Source organism: Triturus cristatus, chromosome 8 (genome assembly GCF_964204655.1).
Source record: "Triturus cristatus chromosome 8, aTriCri1.1, whole genome shotgun sequence".
Lineage (NCBI taxonomy): Eukaryota > Metazoa > Chordata > Amphibia > Caudata > Salamandridae > Triturus > Triturus cristatus.
Window position 1 is genome coordinate 346,525,177 of NC_140591.1, and position 25,196 is coordinate 346,550,372.

General features: G+C 41.5%; 1 protein-coding gene across 1 annotated transcript in view; it reads left to right on the forward strand.

The window, feature by feature from the left end:
- Positions 1-25,196, forward strand: part of B3GLCT (beta 3-glucosyltransferase) — a 974,893-nt gene that overhangs the window by 943,316 nt on the left and 6,381 nt on the right. The window contains exon 14 of the mRNA XM_085621666.1: positions 16,723-16,867. Coding sequence (XP_085477792.1) covers positions 16,723-16,867 — 145 coding nt within the window. The remainder of the gene's footprint in view (positions 1-16,722; positions 16,868-25,196) is intronic.

Genomic DNA, 25,196 nt, shown 5'->3' on the forward strand with positions numbered 1-25,196 from the left:
TCCAACTGAAGCACACTAAGCTGGAACTATTTAAGTATTATGAAACCGCATTAAAAAAAGACTATCAGTCCCAGATTTGGTAGCCTACATGATGAGTTCATCTGGAATCAGATTGTGATGGGCTCAAGCAGTTCTGGTATACTGGAAAAACTATTGGTCGATGGCAGATCTTTATTGAAAGGCATAATGGCTATAGTAAAGAAGTCAGAACTATCTAGAAAGTGTGCCACGGCCACTTTGAGATGTCTTAGGTTTTTAAGAAACCAATATAGAACCATGTCAAGGGAACTTTTACAACATCTCCAAGTTCAAATCGAACACTACCTGTTACAGATGTGCCAGTAGAGACAATGTGGCTCATGATAAGCAGCCTTCAGCATTTAAGCAGATATATTCCTATTACGAAATACTTGGGCATTTTGCAAGAGTGTGTCGGAAGAAAAAGATGGATCCCAGAGTGGAGTTCATAGTGGAACCTTGGGAGAGTGGAAATTCTTATGGTGACAGCATGAATGATGGTTATGTACTACATGCAGAGGAGGGTGTATTAGGTGTGGATGTGAGGAGTAAGCTGATATGCAGCGTGACCATTGCAGATATTTGTTTGGAGATGTTGACTGATTGTTTTCACCTTTTGTAAGTAAATTAGGACACAACTTGCAAGAATTGGATGTGCACCTTTACAGGCGAGCCCATACCAGCGTCATGGTTAAAAACACTCCTGTTCAAATTTAAGGGCAGGCAAGTTATGGGAAAGATGTTGTTAGCAGAGAGGGGCCCCTCCGTGCTGGGGTGCAAGGTCAAAAGACCCCTGAGAGTTATACTTGGTCCATATAGTCAAGAACAAGTATTATTACTAACAACACTTAAGTCATTTGCTCTAGCTTTGAGCAAGGAGTTTCCCAATCGATTCTCTGGGGAGGTTGGAAAACTGGAATGTTTTCCCACAAGATTGTCCTACACAACGCTGCGGTTCCCATCAGCCACAAAGCCAAGGACATTCCAGTAGGGGTTGAGGAATGAACTTGAGAAGCTGGAAAGTTTGGGAATAATTGAAGCTGTTGAATCAGTGGAGTGGTTGGCTCCCATGGTTGTGGCCAGACAAGCCCATGGTAGGATTCCATTGTGCACAGAACTGTGTGATTAAAACAAAAACATTTTAGTGTACAAATTCCCATTACCCAAGATAAGTGAACTTTTGGCTATGAGAAAAGGTATGAAATGATTCTCCTACATTGATCTAATTTTGGCATTGCACCAGTTAACTTTGCATCTGAAAAGTAGAAGTTCTATAGCTTTCATGACCCCTTTTGGGTGATCCGAATTTGTTTCCATGCCCTTTGGGTTAACATCTGCAGCAACTGCTTTCAAGGGGATGAAATACAAGTTACTCAGAAAGTGGCAATATTCCAGTCTGATAGTGTAGTTATGGGGAAGATCCAGAGGAGCATGATGAGCATTGCAGAGTGTGTGAATGGTTTTGGAGGAAAGGGGATTAACAGCGGTACTGAAGAAGTAAACGGGCAATGAACTCAGTGATTTATATGGGACATGAGATGTGTGGTGATGGAGTTATGCCAAATAACATTTTGGTGGACAAAGATTATGTGCGATCATTCCTCCACCTTGCTTAGATCTATCCTAAATGTGTGCAGGAGTTAGCAGAAAAAAATATGCTTTGAGGCAATCGCTTAAGGCTAAACTCTTATTTGATTGGAATGAAAATCTATGAGCATGTTGTGCGTTTATTACAGATGTCATAAGCAAAGCGGCTCCCCTAAAGTGTTTTGATCCCCAGAGTAAGAGCATTATAAGAAGCTATACAAGTGGGTGTGGCATCAGAGCTGTGTTGTCTCAGTGGGAACTGTGGGCCACAAAGGATACATAGCTTTTTCCTCTTACTCCCAATCACCTGCTGAGAAACAGTCTTCGATAAAGGAAGAAGAAATGCTAGTGTGCATTGGGTGAATGGACCATTTTGGCAGTGTGGCTGGGGCATCTAACTTTGTGTTGAGAACGGACCATAAACTGCTTACTAGACTGCTCAGCACCACAGGTCTCTTTAAGGCTTCACTCCTCTATGTCAGGATGTTGATGAGGTTGTTTGATTATAATTACCAAGTGGAATATGCCATGAGTCAATAATCATGTTGCTGACTTTCTTAGTGGGATGGCTTTACCTTTGAATTAGTGTTTCTAGAATGAGTATGAGGATGGGAGCATTGCACTGTGTCTAATATTACCCCTGACTGTGGTGGACTAATTTCATTTGAAGAATGGCTAGAGAGAAAAGATATTGAAGAGAGAATCGCATGTTAATGGGAGAGCAGGGATGAGCTTACAGATGAAGGAGGGATCAATTTGAGAGGTGGACCTGTTAATCCTAGCGAGATTGAGGGACAAATTCATACGTATCAAGTCAAGGACAAATCTAGGGGCAAGGACCAATATTCGTGGCCAGGTGTTGAGGGTACAGGAGTGTCTGGATTGTAGCAACTCTGATAAGTTTCAGATTCTTCTACATCCCCCTTAAAGCAATTGCCTTGTCCAAAGCTGCTTTTGGAAATATTGTTGGTGGATATTTGTGGGCTCATCATGGATGATAAGGGGTAGGCAAATACATTGCGGTGTAAATAAAAAGAAAATTCCAAATAGCCAGAAATGGGTATTTTGGATAAAGCTCATTTTAATGATGCTGATGTTCTTGGATGAGGTCTTCCAGAGGGAGGTACTGCCAAATTGGTGTTAAGTGACAATAGAACACAGTTCTATTCAGGCTTTGTAAAGGATTTCTTAGTGAGGAATGACATTATGCATAGGAATACCCCATATATCGCCCTAATCGCAATGGACCATTAAAGTGCTTTGACTGTTTAATTATGGGGGTTGCTCTGTTGTAATAAGTCAATGGAAGCGCTAGCAGATGGAGGTGAGGAAAATGAGTTGAATGTATCATGTATCTCCCACCTTAACTGTTCAGGATTTTTAAGGGGAAGGAAACAGTTTACCAAGAGCAACTTGGCATGGCTGTCATCAGATAACAGGATTGGACACTGGAGGTAGTTATGTCTAATATTGTTGAAGGGCAGTCTGTGGGCAAAGAGTATTTTGACTGGAAACAAGGAAGTTGGCTTAAAGTTGGACAGTGGGTACGTGTTAAACTTAAGGGTCATACAAAGAACGACAACTGTAATTTCTCCCCTCCATTGAAATAAGTCGTTAAGTTGCCCCCATTAACTCTTCCCCATGGTTACTGGCAGATGCTCAGGCACCGCACTTCTCCCCCTTAACAATTAGGAAAATAATAAAAAAAATATATATAACACTCACCAGTATACTACTAACAATACTTATTACACAAGAAAAATAATGGTTGCAACATGTATACTAACATAACATTGCATTTACCCAACAATGATGTCCTTCAATTTCTTAGGGAGAACAGTAACTCTTCCAGATTGGGTGATAATTTCAGATTGACAGGACATATTCGAGGTTCCTTCCAAGGCAATCCCGTCCGGATTCTCTTCACTAGAATCTATTTGGCCACACTCTTTAGGCACATCATAATTCATGCTTCCATCCCCGAACACATCATTACTTTCAACAAAGTCCTTCCTGTCTTCTTTTTCCAATGGCCACAATTTTGAATTGGCAGTGTTGGTACTACTCTCCTTCCCCCTGTTTCCACAACATTATTTTATTGCACCTAGCCAGCCTGTAAAAATGCCACACTTTGCCATCACTTAGTTTAGAATACTTGGAATAAATGTCTTTTGCTTGTAAACGCGTGGTATACTTACTGCACTCTTTACTTGTTTTAATACTCGTACCCAGTCCCCTTGCTCAAGGGCAACTGCCTTAACACAATGCATCCTATATAAATCACTTTGCACATCCATCAAGTTTGGTTTTACAACAGAAGGAGACCACACCATATGATGTTCTATGTTTAGCCATGCATTGCTATCCTTGGTAAATGGTTTCTTTCCCCTTCATAACTTGAAAGGAGTGGATCTAGTTAAGATAGGAGTTATCCTATATGTCGAAATTCATTTCCAAGATTTGTTCTCTCAATCCTTTTCATTATTGATTGCTGCTTCAATGCTTCCCATTACATCTCTGTTGCAGTGTTCCACTGCTCCATTACCCGCAGGATTATACAAGAAGGTGTGTTTGGGCATGACCCCCATTCCTAACTAAGAATTCCTTCAATTTCAAATCTGTTAATTGTAGACCATTATCACTTAAATAAGTCTTAGGAATACCTTCTCAAAAAAGTAAGTTACTGCTGTTGATTCCACTCAAGTCAGGCCTCGAAAAAATCTTGTTTTATCTTGACACATTTGCCAACTGCTAAAGGACAAATGTCAAATGTCAGTTATCTTTTAATTAATTGTTGCTCAAGTGTTCCTGGAAAATGGTGTTTACTTTTCTTTCTCTTTCTACAGTCAATGCTTTTTGTCAAGTGAGCTATTTGACAATAATTGTGATACAAAATGCAGTAAAATGTCAGTTTGTTTTCTCTAAAACAACATTTGATCAACTTGTAAATGAATAGTACAAGTAGATCAGAAATTATGAAATAACTTTTTTTTTGTAATTCAGAAGTGTGATGCAAACAAAGATTTAAATTGGAGGAAAACAAACCGGAACACATCACTTGGTGATGTGCAAATGACAAATGTTTGCAGAAACTTTATTTCCAAACATTGTACACTAAATAGTTTTGAAACCACGTCAGTGACAAATTCTGTTGCCATTTCAATGAAAAATCAGCTGATTGCAAATAACAGTGGGCTGCTACTTTATGCTTTAGTTGTGTATTTATTAAAGGTGTTTTTTTTTAAACATGATGTGAGAGACATTCCTGGCCGAGCCCTGATGACAATGCATTTAATGAACTAAGAGGCAAGTCTGTAGTCAAGTGTATTTTATATGTGGCTAGATTCGCATTCTATTTGGAGCTAATGTTTAGTCTATTAAATCAAACAAAAGCGTTTTCTGTACAGCAGACGTGCTGACCTTGCATATTTGAAGGTGCTCTCATATGTGATAAAGAAAAAAATAGCATCTCTGTGAATTAAAATCCTCGCACAGGATCACATAAGTTTATGGGTCAAGAGCATTATAATTAGGTTGAGTAGATTATTTAAGTCACTAGACCTGCAGGTCTAGGAACATTTTTTGGATTTTTCGAGTCCTGCACGTCAGAATATCTACTTGTGGCCACTTCGAGTACATACCTAAAAGTAGGAGTATGTGCTTAGGTATTGTCTTGGAATCTAAAATAAGACCAAGCATATCAATTGCTATTGCATCCCATGGATTTTCTCAGATCCATACTGGTAATGTAATCTTCAAAAACAATGGCACAATCAAAAAATATAGTTAAACAACAGGAGAGAGAGAGGGTAGATAAAGCCACTCTTGGTCTCCCTGAGCAATATCGTATAAACAACGAAAGAGTGCGGCCAACAAAAGAAGAGCCAGCAAGAGAAGTCACACTGGTTTTTAAAAAGAACCCTCACTCACCAACCTAGTTGGTGACATGCCTCATCATTGGGTTCCCACCAGAGAGGCAGAGTGCCTCCCTGGTGTGCTACGACGGCTGTCTACAGCGGAGCAGGTTTTTTTGTGGCATGAGTGTGCAAAAAGGTGAGTGCAAAAAGTGGTTATAAATGCCTTGGTTTTATCCAAAAAGTTTTATTGGTGGAAAACCAGGCATAGGTAAAACCAAGTGTGGAGGATGTTTAGCAACTGGTTAGATTGACCAGATACATCCTAATGTGAAAGAAAAAGAATGGTCAACATGTTTCTGCCTCCTTATGCTCTTAGCGAGGCATTTGTCAGGACCAGCACGCTAAGGCGCACCCTAACCTGTGGAGTAAAAAGACTGAATTAACTCACGGTTGTGGTTGTGCCAAAAGAATTTCTGAAAACCGTATGCATCTGTGGAAACAAAAAGACATACAGAGAGACAGCACAAGTCACATAACAAAGAATACATAATTGCTACAGTGCTTGGAAATGTCCAGGAGTGACACAGTTCATGCCGCCGCTCAGTGCTCTTCAAAGTGCAGCTTTATCGCAAGCAGGCTATGGTCCTGTATCAGTAACAGTGATGCGTGAACAATTAGCCCTAACACGTTGTGCTATTTATGTGACCTGATGACATGCCAGGCTCTTAATTTGTTTGACACCAGATCATTCAAAATAATGGGCTCTCTTACTTTTATAAGAAAATCATTAAAAACGATGAACGTGACTAAAAAATCTGGGGCACGAGAAGTTGTGAGAATCGTGGCACTGGTGAAAAAGGCAGACTTAGGAGCATAGGAGAGACCGGGCTTACATAAGGTATAAGGTAACCTCACAGCATGGATTCCGATGGGGGAGGTGGCTTATAATCACACGCTGTAAGGTTAGAGACACAAGTAACACATTGTCAAACTCATCAAGGCCATTGTTTTACCCCAATAAGTAGATGAACCCGTACCGTTACTCACTTCGTCGAAGCCAAGCGCCCGTATGACACCTACATACTCCTTTCCCGAGGACCCCGAAGATGCCATGGGGTTGGGTCGAGGAGTTTTTAAAGTGAGTATCCGGTCGAGAATCAGGAAACTGTGGCGTGCGTCACTGGCCCACGTCACGTGACATAAGAACGTCTATGGGTACGTTACCAGTCGGGCGTCCTAAACGACTGGAGCGCTAACCTTAGGAAAGCAATAGACGCTATTATGAAGGGGAACATTTTATTAAGTTAGTTGTCACGTTAACAGTAAATGATTATGAAAAGTTTAATGCCCCATCTCTAAAAGAGCACGATGTTAAGAGTAAATCATAAGCTGCCATGTGCACTGTTACGATGTAGACCTTGAAAAGTTAGAGGCACACACAAAGCACTTGATAATGTGGTGCAGTGTGATATCAATAAGTCTAATTACAAGACTCAAGATTTCGTGGGGACAGTGGTTATGTCCTTAAGACTTCAGCGTTGCATCACTGAACCCCACAGAATATTGTCGTTGAGTCCATGTGCTTATGTGGCAAGGCAATAGACCCACAGTTCTTTCTCGAACAGTACTTGGGATGACTTGTTCCCTGGTTTGATTTGTTCGATGACTGTCCAATGCAAATCGTTGGTGGTATGACTTGACTTGAGGAAATGTTCGGTCAGTTTTGTAGTGTTCTTTCTACACCGGATGTTACTTCGGTGTTCACACACCCGTTGCTTTATTTTGCAGGTGGTCACGCCCACATACCGTAATTCGCACGGGCATGTGATAAGAGGGACCACATTTGTCGATTTACAATTTGTGTGCGAACGTTGTGTCCATGTCTTGCCACTCTCCAAATCCAATGTTTTTGTAGCTGTGGTTAAGTGGCAAGCACTGCACGAACCACAAGGGAAATGACCAGTGACTCTGGGCAAGCCCCACGCATTAAGTACCGAGGGATCCTCGTCATTGTTTTTTTTTTTAGGGCACGTATGTACTAAAGTGTCCCTCATAATTCTAGCCTTTTTGAAAGAAAATAACGTTTTTTCCCACCTTCGGTTGTTGCTTTCAAAAATACACCAGTGTTTCTTTATGGATTTAGTGATGGCGTTAGATGCAACATTGTAAGTGGTTACACAAGTAAGTGGAACATCTTCAGTATGCTTGGTGATGTCCTCAAAGAGTGCCTCTCTAGGTTGATTTCTGGCCCTTTTGCAGCTCCTTTTTAAGATCGTCTCGGGGTAACCCCGCTTCCTGAGTTTATTCGTGAGTTCAGCAGACTGAGAGCGGTAATCCTCCACCTTACTACAGTTACTCCTTTTCCGTAGATATTGTTCATAACGGAGATTTTCCCGCAAGGGTCTCAGGTGGAAGCTGGAGAAAGCCAACAGGTTGTTTTTAGATTTGGGCTTACAGTAGGTTTTAGTGGAAAATCGCCCTTCTGTCTTTGAGATAACAACATCCAGGAAGAATATTTCTTCTTTATGGAAGGAATATGTGAACCTGCAAGTCAGAATATCTACTTGTGCCCACTTTGAAAACATGCCTAAAGGTATGTGCTTAGGTATTGTCTTGGAATCTAAAATAGGGCCAAGGATTTCAATTGCTATTGCATCCCATGGATTTTCTCAGATCCATAACTGGTAATCTAATCTTCAAAAACAATGGCACAATCAAAAAATAGTCACATCCTAAACTGGTAATCTAATCTTCAAAAACAAAGGCACAATTTATCCTATTGTCTATCAATGCTACTCTGTAATCTTACCACTCAGTGTGTATTCCTTTAAAGCTATTAGTGATCTGCTTAAGTAATCCGCTGCTTCATTTTTCTTGCCAAGCAAGTACTCACCATCATAATTGTAGTCCAAGAGTTTTAATGACATCCTGGGTATGAGGAGTGTTGCTTTAAGAACCCCCCGAAGTGTCAAAACCTTGAAATGGATTTATGTTCTGGTCAGAGCATAAATTTAGAACCCCACAGATACTGTCTAAATTTCTCTTATGATAAAACTGCGCCCAACCCCTTTCCGTTGTTGTCGGTGGTCAGTAGATTGAGAGCAGTGAGGTCAAAACCCTGTAAAGGAACAGCAGTAGACACATCATTCTCTCTGTAAAATTCATTGCATATGAATTCTTGGCAGTACTTCAACAGTTGTCTTATACCACAAGTTTTTTCAGCAAACTATCTTACAAAGTTGAAGTAAAACTCTGACATACCTTAAAAGGAACTCACTTCTTCCTTGCAAGTGGCATCGGGGGCATCCCTGAATGATTAAAAAAATTATTTGTTTGGAGAGATACCAGCTGCACTGAACTCGTGCCCTAAATATGTGCACCATGCACCGAGCAATGGCACAAAAAGTCCCAAAATTTAAGTAACCAAATCAAAATCCTCCTTTCAGTCTCAAGTGGCAACTACACATCACTGTGTTCTGCAGTGGAGAAAAAAGAAAATTAGCAGTCCTATAAAGCTCCTCCTAGTCTGTAGGAAGGCTCATATGGAGTGCGCTAGGAAAGTGTGGTCGCCACCGTACTGGGGTACCACGTAGACTGGCAGGGTTCAACATATACTTTATTAGGGCAAGTCGGCACGCCTCACTCAGCCTGTGGTTCCGGTCTAACTATAACTTTCCCCAGCGCTCTAGAACCCCTATTACCTTTTCCCCATGGTAACTGGTGGATGCTCAGACATGACAGATGGGTTTTGTTCTGATAGTCTTTCATTGTGCCCTGAACCTTCTGGGCTGGATACTGGCCTTGATATTGGTGGTGATCATGAGGCGAATATTAATGGAAGAAGGCAAGGAGGAGAACCGGAGCCTATTGTGACAAAATATGGTTGCAAGGTTGTGCCCCATAAGAAACTTGATGACTTTGTGGTGGGTAGTGCAGCTGTATTGTTACATTGTTTTCTATTTTTGCTGGAGTAGTACAACAGTATTATTACATTGTTTCTGTTGTGTGAAGAGGGAGTCAGTGTAGGATTGGGCTCAGGTAAATTTGTATGACTTTGGCATTCATTTTAAATACGTTTGTGTATGAATTCCACCTGTGGGGGAGTTGCAGGGTGGGGTGGAGGTGGCATCTGCTACCAAGGGTCGCTCTATATAAAGCCTGATTAACGCCCTTCGTGCCTCCCGGTGTGCTTATCTTATTACGGCAGATATTGGCAGACATGGAAACCGTTACCTAGCAGCAGTTCACAATACTGAAAGCAATGATAGCAGGTGTTTGTGAAATACCAACAACTCTCCACACTCTATATCCCATGGGAGAGAAAAACAATTAGGAACAGAAACATGTTTGCGCCCACGGATTAATACTCCAAAAAGCAGCCTAGAAAGTCAAACATCCAGCGATGTGTAGCCAAGTGAAATCTTGACCATTATGCCTCTTCACATTAGCAAGATGGCTGTAGGTCTGTGTAGTATTGTAGTACATGACAATATATAAGTAATGCAGAAATGTGTCTTTAAGAATCTGTGCACATTTCAATTGTGGTTGACATCACTTGGTTCTGGAATGTAAACTGAATAGTCAGATTCCTGTTGGATGTTACTGCGATCAGTCGTGGGTCTTGTTCCTGAATAAAACTTCATTCCTTTTAATCTACATGACTCTTCTTGGATTACTTTGTGATATACCTTACTACAGTCTGTAGTGGCGCAGTGGACTAGGATGCCACCTCTACAGGGCGCTATACTGTAGGTCCACAGTGTAAAGGACTGGGCAGGAAAAAATGCAGCAAAATTCGTATCACCCGCTGCCTCCCAAAACTCCTGCCCACCTGCGGCACTTGTGGTTCTGGAGAGAAAAGTAACACCAAAGAGGAAAATCGCTCCTTTGTAAGACAGCCCATCCTGGGAAAACGCTGCGAAAGCATCTGCAACTTTGCATTTCGTGTCTACAAAGAATTTCAGGATAAAAGGCTTGTTTTGATGGCACCCAGTGACATTTACTGTTATGAGCGTACCGTTATTTCAGGATTCATTCCGTTTATTGAGTTTTAAAACAATGTTCAAATCCACCGCTTACAGCTGGTATTGAATCATGCAGAACGAGACAAGAAAATAAACCGATTTGGAGAGGAAATCCCCCACCCTCTCACACTCATAGTTTTGAACATCATACTTGTCAATGCCAATAAACCCCCCAGTCGTGAAATATCTACAGCTCAAGATGTGTGTCCCAGGGTTTGTAGGCAGTGCGCGTTATGTGCAGTAATTCGAGGTATTTGGGGCAGGCTAGCTCACTCAACTCGGCTGATTTATGGGGCCTCACATCATTTGGAAAGCGTCTGTTTGGTTCTCCAGAGAGAGTGTTTGCTTTTCCATTGCCCTCAAATGCCAACGTTTATGCGGTCAGAGAGTATGCTGTGGTGAGTGATCTGACCCCCAATGGGAAAGAATGGCTTGGTGTACCGCATGAAGTGCTACAACTGCTTGGCCAACGTTTGTAGACTTTAAAGGAAATGTCAGTAGATTAGGTAGACCTAGTAAGACATGTGCTGGAAAAATAGGAATATGCGAGTCGATGGTGGAGTTCATGTCATCTAACAACGTCTCCCACTAGCAGGTCAGTTTGCGGCAATTCTACAAGTGGCGAAGCATCCCAGGTTCTACACACCCCTGCTAACACTATGTTGTGCTCTTTACATGAAGACACTGGTAGCCATGTTGTAAGTTTTCAAGTTTTCTTTAGTAGTTCCAAGTCAAGTGGTATCAATCAAGGACCAGCCATGTACCAGCTCCTACACCAGCCCTACCAGGAGCAGCCTGCCTAGCTGCTCAGCCCATCTCCCACTGTCACCACTCATCCACACAGGCACCCAGGCATTACACGCATCACAGTCACACCAACATTCCGCTACCATCTCTCACTCTGGCTGAGCAGCTAGGAGGACCTAGGCTGATTACAATTGAATGTAATACTCAGGATATAACACACTACTACACCTCTCTGGGCACCATTTCTGAATTTGAGCCAGAGCTAAACTCCAGAATGTTACTTTCTTCGTCGCAGTCCCCCTACTAGAGATATTATGTGCTGTGTGTCATGAGCGATAGTACACTTTCTTCATTCTATGGACGTTAGTGTGCATCCCAATTCGGCCTCTGATCTTCTCTAGGTCGGGTTATTCTCTTTTGGAGACGGGTGTGCTGGTAATGAATATACTTCCAATGTTATGCTTTGTCTGTGTCTTTTCGAAAAAGAAATGTTTCAAAAAGCTGTGAGAGGTCAGATGCATTTGTGTCACAATCTGTCTAAGCAGGTTACAAGGAAATTGCTAGATACACTAACCTTGCTTTGACTTGCTGGCAGAGACAATGGTGCGAAGAGAGTCCGAACACTCCCCTTGGTATTCGGTCAGAGAACAAGAATTGTGAACTTTCCAAGATGCACACCCAAGGGAATGAGGGAGTGGATAAAATGACTGGATCCCTCTGCGCCTCGCTGCAATCACCCTTGCTGGTTCGTCAGGGGTCTGTGTGATGGACGTGTCTGCAAGAAGCCCATAGTTACATGCAAAACCTGTAGTGATAGATAGTAGAGCACATTAACTAAGTGTTCTGCTGGCTACTCACAGATTACATTTATAAGCGTTCAACATTAAAATGTCCCTCATATGCACAGTGAAGGCTTGAACACTGAAAGGCAGACACAGTGAGGAGTAAATCCTGAGCACTTCTGTATCAAAGTACTAAATAGCAAAGGTCCTTCTCATTGCATATGTGCAAGAACAATACGGAGTAATCCTTGGCATTCCAATATCACTGAAGCGCTGTTCAAAACACTACGAAATGTTAAAAATATTCATGAATATATTGAAATAAACATAGACCACGGATATCTCAAATGCTTTCTACTAAAACCATAAAGTCACGGACAGACAGGTACATAGTATGTGGCAGGCACACTGCCAGTACATTTAGCTGCTCGTTGGGGCCGAATGCATCCCTTCTGGTCTATTCCTAGCCCTCGGTCTTGAAGGCGGCACATTCAGAATTCCTTGGCGATATTGAATAGGTGGGTTTCTTTCCGCCACCATATCTTCTTTCACCTGAGACAGCTGCATTGGATTCCAGCAATTAAGAGGTGGAGTTCAAGTCTCTCATCCTGGCGTCTAGAGCCATGAGAGATCAGGGCCCTAGGTACCTTCGGCAGAGGTTGCATCTATATCATCAGGATCGTGCTTTGAGATCCAACGACTTGCCGCTCTTACAGGTCCCAGGATTCCGCAAAGCCTGGAAAGGGGGCAGGTCTTTTGCAGTAAAAACAGCAAAACTATGGAACTCTTTACCGGTCCATCTTCGCTGGTTGGAATCAGAATTAGAATTCAGAAAAGCACTAAAAACATGGCTCTTCAATCAGACATAATTGCCAGATGAGCACTCACTTGAGGCCTCTGCTAGCGCCGGGACACCTCTGCAGAGGTAGCTGTGCGCTTTAGAAATGGGCATTACTTACTTATCGGTCCTCAATTAAAGAGCCCCCAGGCCAGGTATTTGCTCCAAATGGAGGCGCAGGACGCCAACTCTGCCTGCATGCAGAGGCTAGCTCCTACTCTCGCCTCGCATGTCGAGTACTTCCAAGGAAAGTAGATTGAAACGTTGCAAAATAATCAAAATAGCAAGCACTGATGCTTGCTGTGAAAGGCTTTAAATAGCCTGTAAATCAAGAGGATATTTTACTGCTAGCTCCTCCTGCCGCCATGACTACTGTACTTGGAGTCACTACAGCCTTTGGCAGAGGTGAGTGACCTCTCACTCGGTGAAGTGGGGAGAGTGTCTGTAACCTATGTGCTTTCCTTTGGAACTTGTGCCTAGTGGTATAGCTCTTCGTGTATAGGGTCATGACAATTTGTTATCATAGACGTGTGTGATCCAGTGTCATATTTGCAGGTATTGCATTCCATCTGACTGAGGGAACCCATAGTCCATTTCTGCTGTGTTGAATGGGATAATCAATTCCATGCCGAGAAAGCAGCCTATGGTGGTACGGATCCTGGCTGAAATCAAAATGGCCAGCTCTCAATAACGCTCTCTGTGACTCCGGCACCTGCCTTCGATGTGGTGCAGCCCTAACATCCCTGGGTGTTAGGTGCTTGTGTAATTCTGGAAGGGGGGCTGGCAGATCACATGCCAATGGAATTGGAACTGGGGCTGGGTCATGTGAAGTCGGACACCAAACGTTGGCAACTTATTATGATACGTTGTAAGATGACAGCAAAAACAAAAACTGGTGGCGCATTTAAACCAATATCTCCTTGACAACAAGGACTCAGTTTTGTTGCCCTAGTTCTTTAAGCAGCTGTTAAAGCGGCCCTGTGGGGGGAATTGCCTGTCATTTCAGCCTGTATGTTCAGTTTTAAACTGCTATTTCCACCTGGCAAAATAAACCTTTTGTCCGGCATAAACCTTCCTTTTTAATACATATAAGTCACACCTAAGGTAGGTCCTAAACAGCCCATAGGTCACAGTGCTGTGTATTTAACCAGTTGGAAATGTACTTTTAACATTTGCATGTCCTGGTAGTGAAAATACTCTTAAGTACATTTTTCACTGCTACAAGTCCTGTGTCTCCCATAGGATAACATTGCGTTACCTTATTACATTTAATAAGTAAGAACCTTTAGCTGGGAGAAGGTAGAAATATTCAGTTTTGTCTCTAAAGATTTGTAATTTAAAACCCTCTCTAAGGGTATGGTTGGATTTTAAATCACAGTTCTGAAAATGCCACTTTTAGAAAGTTCAGATAAAGATGCCTCAAGGGATTCTTTTTCAAGATTCTTTTTCTTATCATTTCAAAAAATGAATTATCTAAAGCCCTGAATAGTGGCTTATTAACAACAAATGTCAAAGTAAATTGAAAATTATCCAGTGAAACAGAACACAAAAAAATTACAGAATTCAACTGAGATATACAATTTAACAATTGGTGTATACTTAATCAGGTTTAAATTTATAAAAGAGATTATATTCTAAAAAGGGTCAAAGTAGTAATGGTAGTAACCACTTGTCACGTAGTATCGTTTGTCTTTAGTGTTATGTCGGTCTAATTCGGCCCTACAAAGTGCAGACAATGAAGATGCTGGCAACCTATGACTAATGGAAGAGTTGCCCTGTATCTCAACCGACATAACACTAAAGACAAACGATACTATGTGACAAGTGGTTACTACCAGTAGCTGCTCCAGGAGGGAGTGCTGTGGGTTGGTGGAGCAGGGTGTGGGGGTTGTAAACTCCGGCTTAAGGCCCAACAGAGTTTAGTTAATAAATAAATAAAACAAATTTCATTGCGCGTGCTGCAATGCAGCACACGCAATGAAATTCGATGTATTTATTTATTAATTGAACTCCGTTCGACCTTAAGCCTTTTCCACCCCCCCCCCCCCCCCCCCACCGTGCCACTCCCCTGCTCCACCGCCCCACAGCACTCCCTCCAGGAGCTGCTACTGGTTACTACCATTAGGGTTGCTACCACTTTTAACCTGATCTTTTGGAGCACCACTATAATTTGGTTGCTATTTCGCATGGTCGTGGAACACACAGACAATTCTCTTTCTATTCAGGGTCATCGATACACACAAGAATATTCGTCCTGATGATGGTCTTAAAGCTGTCTTCACACTAAAGACCGAAACGTCGACATTTTGACCTATTATACTTCTTCTTTAATAATCTGTCTGGAAGTGTTCACTGTATTGTCAATGATGCCATACCTGTCAAACAATGTGTGAAATGTGCAAGGACATTAGTTTGTTATGTTAAAAGATTTATATGAAAGAGTGTGTTTTTTCAATCACTTTTGCTCATATCTGATTTACAACTTGTACCCTTTTTAGAATTAATTTTTACTTCTAGAGCTTGGAGCCTTTTATTGGTTTCTTAACATGTGGATTAAGAGCAATAATTTCCTCCCAGACAACCAACAAAATCGAGGAAGTGGACTTATCAGGAAACGGAGGATCCTGCTTAAATCTATTGTTTGCAGCACTAGCGTTTGAAGCTTTCATTGATAATAAAGGCTTGGGAAGGCAAGATATGTCTAGATGTAATTTTGTCTTTCATCATGATCATACTACTTCAACAGTCACTGGATCAAGAATATTGTAAGACGGCAAGGAGGCTATATTAGAAAGCTGTATTCTTTTGCTTCCCACCCCCTCCGAAGCTACTAAAGTGCCAGTTGGATGTAAGAACTTGAATAAAAGAAAATTACCAGAGAATAATGAATAGATGCACTATATAAATGCATGAGGGATTTGCATGCAAGTTAAGCTTCTTCCCAGAGGGTAGCAACCAAATATGAGTTATCAATGTTTACACAGATGCAAAAAGTTAGTTAAGGTTTCTTGATATTTTGAAAGGCTTGGAAATGTCTCAGCTGTCCCTGTTGAACAAGACAGTAAAACCCAAAATGGACCTCAATAGCACAACAAAAGAACTTGACCTTGGAAAGCTGCTCTCCATAGCATGAAGCTAGATATATTGATACAACTAAAGCCACTTATGAGAAGGTTAAATCAATTCACAAATTAGGAAAACCATGGTGGCAACTTTACAAATGTAGAAGGAGCTGCGGAGAAACTAAAGTGAATCTTTTTGAGTCAAATTCCATAATGGGAAATGGACCATCTTGACAGTTTCTATAAATGAATGGGATTGTGCTGTTGAATTGACAGATAAGAGGGTCGCAGTGGCTGAGGAAACAAATTCTGAGCACCAAAAATACCTTTTCCATAATTAAGAATGTGCTCCAGTCATTCCCACGACACCAGTGACCTCAGGTAGAACCTCCTCTCATCGAAAAATAGAAAAAAGTCTCTACATCTGCTTTAAGAATCAGAACAACACAATCTCCACTGGGCGGCCATCTTCTTCGGCATTGTAGCCGCTCCCACAAATGTTCTTCTTTGCATTCAATTTAGATAGGAAACTGAAGCAGTTGACCAGAATGGAAAAAAGTGGGTTCCAGTCATACAGACATTTGAAGCCTTTACTGGAAGACATGTTATGGTTTGTGATGAAGGGCTTCACTACATCTGACGTCATAGATAGTGCTTCAAGTACCTGGTGTTTTAGCAGTGTAATTTAAAAACCTATCTAACGTTTGATGTTAATAATATCAGCCCATTGTTTTCTACTCTTATTCTTTGTTTAGCTTTGTTTACACAAAGTCGTTTCTGAGAGCTTTTTTTCTCCTTGAACTGCAGAATGGTGTTCAGCAAAGGAGCAGTTAAAAAATTGCTTGGAAGTAAATGCCGGTGTTACAGCAATGATGCTCCCGATGACATGGTTCTTGGGATGTGCTTCAGCGGTCTAGGAATTCCGGTGACACACAGTCCACTTTTCCATCAGGTAAGCTGTTAAGTTGAGACAATCGTGTATAGTGTTTAAAAGAAGTGTAGGGTTGTTGGGAAGCAGTAATGTATGTTAGCAGCATAACACAATGTCAGTAATTGGATATCAGTGTGTGTTGAACTTGATACTGTGCAATAGTAATTCTTCCTATCAAAGAAAGCATCTCACAATATTAAATGTAAAATCAGTGTTAGTATAGATAAGGTAAGTGAAAATAAAATATATATATATACACACACATATATATAGTTATGGTGCAGCTTGCTGTGGGACATATGAATGTTTATATGTCTGTTTGTGTGTATATATATATATATATAAGTATATATATGTGTATGTGTATATATATATATATATATATATATATATATATATATATATATATATATATATATATATATATATATATATATATATATATATATATATTCTAATTTTTTAGGGAGAAACTGCCCAAACCTCCCACTTATTTTATCAAAAAAATTATTTCCGTTTTATTTTTATTACAGGCGGGACCCCAAACCTTCTTTTATTATTTCCCTTACCAACCTATGCCCCCTATGACCGTATGCCACCACTAAACCCTAAAAATACTTTTAACACCCTATGCTCGTTCCCACCTCTAACCCCTACAAATTCCCCTATCACGCAGGACCCATACCCATCCCTCAACCCTAACAACACCCATACAACACAATTCTCTTATTCACCCCTCAAACCTAAAAATGCCCCATACTCCTAGACACCCTATGCTCGTTCCTACCTCTAACCCCTAAAAATTCCCCTATCACGCAATACCCGTACCCATCCCTCAACCCTAAAAACATCCATACAGCACAATACCATTATTCATCCCTCAAACCAAAAAATGCCCCATAATTGGAAATGGAAAGTTGTAACAGGCAGAGTAATTTTACCATGTATGAGCCATTTAGTAGCTGTTTTTTCTGCCACTGTGAATGGTAATTTTTCCAGTTTTTCAATGCTCAGCACAGTGTAGTCTGCTCCCCTTTGTGCCAGTCTGATCAGTGAGATTGAATTCTGAAAACAGTGACGTAGTGTTGATTAAACGCCAAGGCACATAGCCTGCACGCACGTTTTGTAGCGTCCAGCCCAATAGCATGATGGAACGTAGCTGAGACTGACCATGTTGCAACATGACCAAGTCTTGTTCCATGATGTCTATGACAGAAGACACAATGCTGCCCAATGAATATATTCTGGACGACAGAGTCATTAACCCATTGTCTACTACAGAGAGAGTTTTCTCTAAATTAATACGATCAATTTCTCGTATTCGTTCTGCAGTCTCTGCTTGGGTAACCTTCCATGCTTCATTATAAGCAGCGTAGATACCGGCATATATGAAACTTTTTTGATGCGGTTTTCTTGGTCCTAGCAAGAATTCCCTAAGGTCTGCGCCTTCTTGAAGTAAAGTTAAGTGTTGTTTTACATCCTTCAGTGTAGCTTTCTGTAGCCAATCAAGGCAAAGTTTCCCTGCACTGTATGTTGTTACTACCCCTTGATGCTGTCTTTGAACATAGCGTGGGTGTGGCCTATTGATAGTGACACCCTGTGTTTTGTTCAGGAATCGATCTTGACAGTTGTTTGTGTCTGTGGGCCAGAGCAACCATTTTTTCCATTCTGGATCTGATCTGTAGTGATGCAAAATATTATGTACGTCGACCTCCCCCGTGTAGTGCTATTACTTGCAGGTATAAGTATGGTCGGTGTGTTCATGTCTTTGATCTTGGCTAATCCAAGGCAAGACGTTTGTTGGACAGTGTCATTCAAAAACATAATTTGCTTAGGGATGATACAGGCTTTAAACAAAGCTTCTACCCCCTGTATTTGCCAATCTTTTGTACCCAAGACAGATTTTGTCTCAGTGTTGTCTTTCCAAAAGTCGAAACCCTGTCTAGACAGTTGGGCAATAAAGGCTGCAGAATAAATCTGTTTCGTATTGGTTAACATATTTTTCGTTCCTATCTTGTTCACATTTTTAAAGTAAAACGTTTCTGGATTAGACAAATTGTAGCCTAAAAAATATGGAAATTTCATTGCAAAAGTTTTCGAACTACCCTTTGGAGGTGTAGGACAATGTTCCCATTGGTTATACATAAATACATTTCTAGGTGTTGCAGATTTATGCAAGAAATGATGACCATAGTGGTTATAAAAATACATTTGTTCATAGTCTGATGAACCCTCTAAATTTTCATGATTTGTGAATACTGTAGACATCTCTAGATAAGACATCATGTTATTAACAGTCTTGAAGTCCCAATCATCAGAAAAGGTACTAGAGGTAATAAAGTCACTTAACAAAATTTTTAAATAAGTGTGGAATCTTCAAAACCTCCGACGGGCCAAAAATGTCATATTCAATTTGGTCCCAAACTATACCATCATGTATAGGAACGGCTGTGATGTTCACTGCTGACAAGTCTCTTGCTTCACGCTGGGATGATTTGTGTGGCTGGAGAAGTAAATTCACTCTTTTACTTGCTGTGTCCATTTGAATATAGCTTCCACTTATCAGCGTACCCAGAGTTATTACCAGAGCTAACCATAGTAGAAAGAAGAATATTCCCAACACAATCCTTAGTTCAATCCATGGTGAAACCAGATAAGTCTTTTTCAGGAGATGAAAAAAGTCTGTTGCTTGTTCTTTCAAAGTTCTTTGTGCTGGCGTCGTTTCAGGTTCGCTGGGATCCTCAGAAAACGTATCAAAGTTAATGAAATAGCCAGAGGCAGTTCTGTCAATGGTTTGAATTGCATCAGGATTTGTTGAATTCGCTGGAACCATTGGATCACTTGTTACGTCGTTGTAGACAGGTGTATCAGGACAAACTGTTATTTTGGTTACAAGAGGGACGAGTTCCATAGCTTTGTTGCTTAGTCCTTCATTTCTCACTGCAGAATCTTCAAAGGTGATGAGTCTTTCAGTTTGAAAATCTTGGATTGTAGCTAGAGGAGTGCGTCTGCTACATTGGCGGAGTCCACTTGGCCTACTGCTTAGTATCGGCCACATAGTGTGGTTTGATCAGGTCGATGGACACAAATCTTTTCTCCTTTTTACCAGCAAGGGGGGGCAAAAGTACTGTTCTTGATCCGTGGATTGCTAGGACAGGTACTGGTTGTCTGTAAGAAGGCCCAAATTACTTCTTGTCCGCGATCTTTTCTCTGACTAGATCACCAAGCTTCGGGATCCAGACAGGCCTTGCTGGGTTGGCCGGTTTTTCCCCAGTGATGGTTGGCTTCAGGAGCACGTTGCTTTGTTTCGTTCTTAGTTCATTTAAGTCCTGTAAAACAGACAAACGATCTTTGATATCAAACTTTTTACTTTCCATCACTGTGCCTTGCATATCAAGGTCCGGAATCAACATTCTAGTTCCAAATAGGACTTCATATGGAGTGACACCCCCTAGAGAACTTCTTGGCAAGTTGTTAAGAGTGCGCTGGACCCCATAAAGATGTTTGACCCACCCATCACCGGAACTTAATACCCTAGCTGTTATAGACTGCTTTATGTCCCGGTTTTTTCTTTCCACAACAGAATTTCCTTCAGGATGGAATGGAGAAGAATACCGCAATGCTACGCCCAAACTGGCCACGGCTTCTTTGTAAGCTCGAGAGCTAAACGCAGGACCCTGGTCAGAATGTAGTGTGCCAATTGCGTATGTTACAATAAAGATTCGCAAATCTTTTATAACAGTTCGAGCGTCAGCCGAGCGCTGAGGCCACATCCATAGGAACCTAGAACACGAATCCACTGCGACCATGATATATTTATAGTTACCATCCCTTTGTAAGGGACCGCATTGGTTCAGGTAAACACATGCTAATGGTTTATCTGAAATTAACAGGGTCGTCTGCGCAGGACGTTTCACAATAGAGACTTTAATCTTCTGGCATATTTCGCAGTCCAAAACATAATTCCTGGTCTGTTTCCTAATACCTGGCCACCAGTATCTCTGTTTTTAATAACAAAACTGTGGCAGAAACACCTGTGCTGCTAGGATTAGTCCTAATCTATGTTCCATGTTTGATATTACCCTATCCCCCACTCCAGGGATTCGAGCAAACGGAATATTGTTTGCATCAATTATATATGAGTGGAAATTTTTAGGTAACGCTGCACCGCTGCCTTTGCTTGAAGCATTGACAGCCAGCATTATTTCACTGTCTATTTTCGTTTTTGAACGAGTGATTGCAGCTACGGAAGCCGTTTGCACAGCCCCTTTCGCGGCTTCATCAGCCAATGAATTCTCTTCAATGTGAACTCCATCACGTTGATGACTCAGCGTGTGTATCACATGAGTGTTTTGTAGTCCATTTTGCAATTGAACTACTTGTTCCTAAAGTGCATTAACAAAGTAGGTCGCACACTGCTCGTCATACCCGCAAATAGCCCCATAGAACTCTGGATAATGTAGTAGCAACGGTGAGTACGCCTATGCCACGAGTGTGTCACTATAATGCCATCCCTGGACACGTGTTTCGAGATAATTACCTCTCGTCAGCAGGGAGCAGGTAGGTATGTGGGGTGCCAAGTAGACTGCCAAAATATTAAAGGTAAAATACCTCTACCGGCGCGCAGGTGCGGAACCAAGGCTCGTCAGCCCAAATCGCTCGAGGGAGCTTAAATACATTAACAAAGTAGGTCGCACACTGCTCGTCATACCCGCAAATAGCCCCATAGAACTCTGGATAATGTAGTAGCAACGGTGAGTATGCCTATGCCACGAGTGTGTTACTATAATGCCATCCCTGGACACGTGTTTCGAAGTAATTGCCTCTCGTCAGCAGGGAGTAGGTAGGTATGTGGGGTGCCAAGTAGACTGCCAAAATATTAAAGGTAAAATACCTCTACCGGCGCGCAGGTGCGGAACCAAGGCTCGTCAGCCCAAATCGCTCGAGGAAGCTTAAATACATTAACAAAGTAGGTCGCACACTGCTCGTCATACCCGCAAATAGCCCCATAGAACTCTGGATAATGTAGTAGCAACGGTGAGTACGCCTATGCCACGAGTGTGTCACTATAATGCCATCCCTGGACACGTGTTTCGAGGTAATTGCCTCTCGTCAGCAGGGAGCAGGTAGGTATGTGGGGTGCCAAGTAGACTGCCAAAATATTAAAGGTAAAATACCTCTACCGGCGCGCAGGTGCGGAACCAAGGCTCGTCAGCCCAAATCGCTCGAGGGAGCTTAAATACATTAACAAAGTAGGTCGCACACTGCTCGTCATACCCGCAAATAGCCCCATAGAACTCTGGATAATGTAGTAGCAACAGTGAGTACGCCTATGCCACGAGTGTGTCACTATAATGCCATCCCTGGACACATGTTTCGAGGTAATTGCCTCTCGTCAGCAGGGAGCAGGTAGGTATGTGGGGTGCCAAGTAGACTGCCAAAATATTAAAGGTAAAATACCTCTACCGGCGCGCAGGTGCGGAACCAAGGCTCGTCAGCCCAAATCGCTCGAGGGAGCTTAAATACATTAACAAAGTAGGTCCCAAAGTGTTTTATGCTTGATTGTGCCACCTTTTGCATCTTTGAAACCATTTTGAAGCCAATTCTGTAAATATTCATTGTATGATTGAATACAGTAAAAAGAATCGCACACTATGAGTGTGGGGAATTCGTGATCCGTGTTTTCAAGTGCCATCTTGAATGCTTGTAGTTGAGCTCGCTGAGCTGTACAATCTCCAAGAGATTGCGTTTTTGTGACCATTGGTCTGAATTTACCATCGCGCATACAACCTTAAACGATCGTGCATGCTGCACTGTAAGCTTGTTTACTCCCCGTAGCGGGTTGTGCAGATCCATCAGTATAAATTATAAATTCGTACTGATCAAGAGGGAGAATTTCAGTAGGCAGAGGACATTCGTGTTCGTATTGCAGGAATGCTTGTGTTTTTAAATAAGGATCAAAAACATATTCAACATCAAGTGCAGCAAGAGAATTAACCCACTGTATCCATCTTGGATGTAAAGCTTTTGCATTCGGAATGCTAGCTTTAGTAACTGCCTCTAAGGCTGGTACAGGAGTCACGACCATAATGCGTTTCCCCTGTGCTAGGGCTCTTTCTTTTGCTACAGCGGTTTGAACTGCTGTCAGAATCTTTTCTGTAGTCGTGAATTTCATTTCTGCTTGTGTATACAAGTGTGATTTGTATGCAATTGGTACTTTTTCAACTTCGTTAATAGTTAAGTAGGTGAATCCGCATTGACCCGGAATGATTCACTAAGTTGCGTACATTTACGCGTGTTTGCAAGTGTTTATTTGCTAACATGTCTGTTTGAAGTGAACGCAGATTTTCTGTGTGTTCTTGTGTCCAAGTTGTGGCTTTGAAATCAGGTTTGATTAATTCGTAGAGAGGTTTAACCATTTCTGCGTAGTTTAAAATGTATGTTCTTCCAAAATTTAGGCAACCTAGAATAAACTAAGTTTTTCAGCGTTTTAGGAGGTTGGAGCAGCGCACACTTTTCTAAAAAGTTGTCTGCCAGGCTTTTGCCTTCACTTGAAAGTTCATATCCTAGAAAAAGGACGTTGAGATGGGCAATTCTGGGCTTTTTAAAGTTGAATTTGTAACCCTCAGAGGGAAAGCCGAATATAATGGTGTTCACCCTGTTCAAGTGTCTTTCCAGGTCATCGTCTGTCAGATATATATCATCGACATATGACAATGCCTCGTCATCATAAATTGGTAGTAACTCTGTTACCCTTGCTGATAATAACCCTGGGCTGTTTTGGAACCCCTGTGGGAGTCGACAAAATTGACCTGGGTCTCCATTATTGAGAAAGCAGTCAAATATCTACTTTCAGGTGCAATATTTTGACAAAAGAAACCATTTGAAATTTCTAATGTGGTTTTGTACTTTTTACGTACAATGTTATTCATTAATGCTGTACTGTGTGCATTTTGCACTGCAAATGTTTTACAACATGAGTTTAGGTGTCTGTAATCCATAACTAGACGATATGTATTGTCTGGTTTGGAAACAGGAAACAAAGGATTGTTCATTGATGAGGTGCATGTTTCAATCACCCCTTGGTATTCAAGTTGATCTAAGGTCTCCCTGACTTGTTTTTTAGCTTCTTTCTTAACCAGGTACTGCCTTTGTGCAGTTGGTTGATTTTTTAACTGGATTCTGTGGTGAGGTGAGTCCTCATCCCATCCTACATGATTCCTATATAATGCTGGGGCCTGGGCCACTGCCCATTTCCTGGCATAAGTATATTTTAAGTTAACTGGAACATCGTTGAAGAAGGCTGGCATAATGATATCTTTGCCATGTGGGCACTCCCTGACAAATTCTGGTGGCCAGTCTTGTTCTGCTAGAAGTATATCATAACCCTTTGAAAGTCGCTCCCAAAAGAGTGCTTTCACTTTTCTTGGTATGTCTCCCTCCATCCGGAGTGTTATTTCATATCACCTATGTGGAGAACTAACCCTGGTATCTGCAGTTTCAACTTGAATGTCCTCATTCAAGTCCACTGTCTCCAGAAGCCCCTTCAGGTTCTGGCGAGCTACTGTAACTGAAGCTGGGCTGTCCAACATTGTCTGAGCCCATTCTCCGTTCTTGAGTTGTGTTCTCAGATTCCTCGGCATGTCTGATTTTCAGACCTGCTACTTTCTTTTTGGAGAATTGAGGTTTTGGTTTGTTTTTCTGAACGTGTTGATCGTCTTTGGACTTCACACATTCTTCTTTGTTCTCTGACCGTCCTCTTCTTTCGGATGTCTGTGATGATATCTGAAAGGTACCAGAGGAACGTGTATCAGAATCTTGATGCCTGTCAGGTTTTCTCAAATTATCCCTATTCCTAAGGTTATACCTCCTTTCAGAGGGCTCCTTTTGAGGAGACCTACCTCGGGATTGAGAATCTTTTCTTTTGAATGTTGTTTGTTATTTTCCCACTTCTTTTTATAAGAGGTAGGATTGTTTTTTGTAAAGACCTTTTCAGGACCTTCAGACAGTTGTGGTTTAACTGGTTTCCCTCCCAAACTGTCTCGGCCTAATTCTTCATAGGATTTTTCAATTATTCTGGCTAGTTCTTGTGGTTGTTCTGTTACATCAAATTCCCTTAATTTCTGGTGGATTGCCACTGATGCTGCTTCTCCTTTAATATTAGATAATATTATTGTTGAGACCTGGTCGAAATGTTTCAGTAATTTCATACCTAAATTCAGAGCAGGCTCTGCCCCGTATTCATTTTGAATTTGTTTCAGGACATCAGATATTACCACCATAGACGGAACACCATGTGTTTTTGTGTAGATTGCAGCAAAGACTGTGCCCCAAGTGGTGCAGTCTTCCA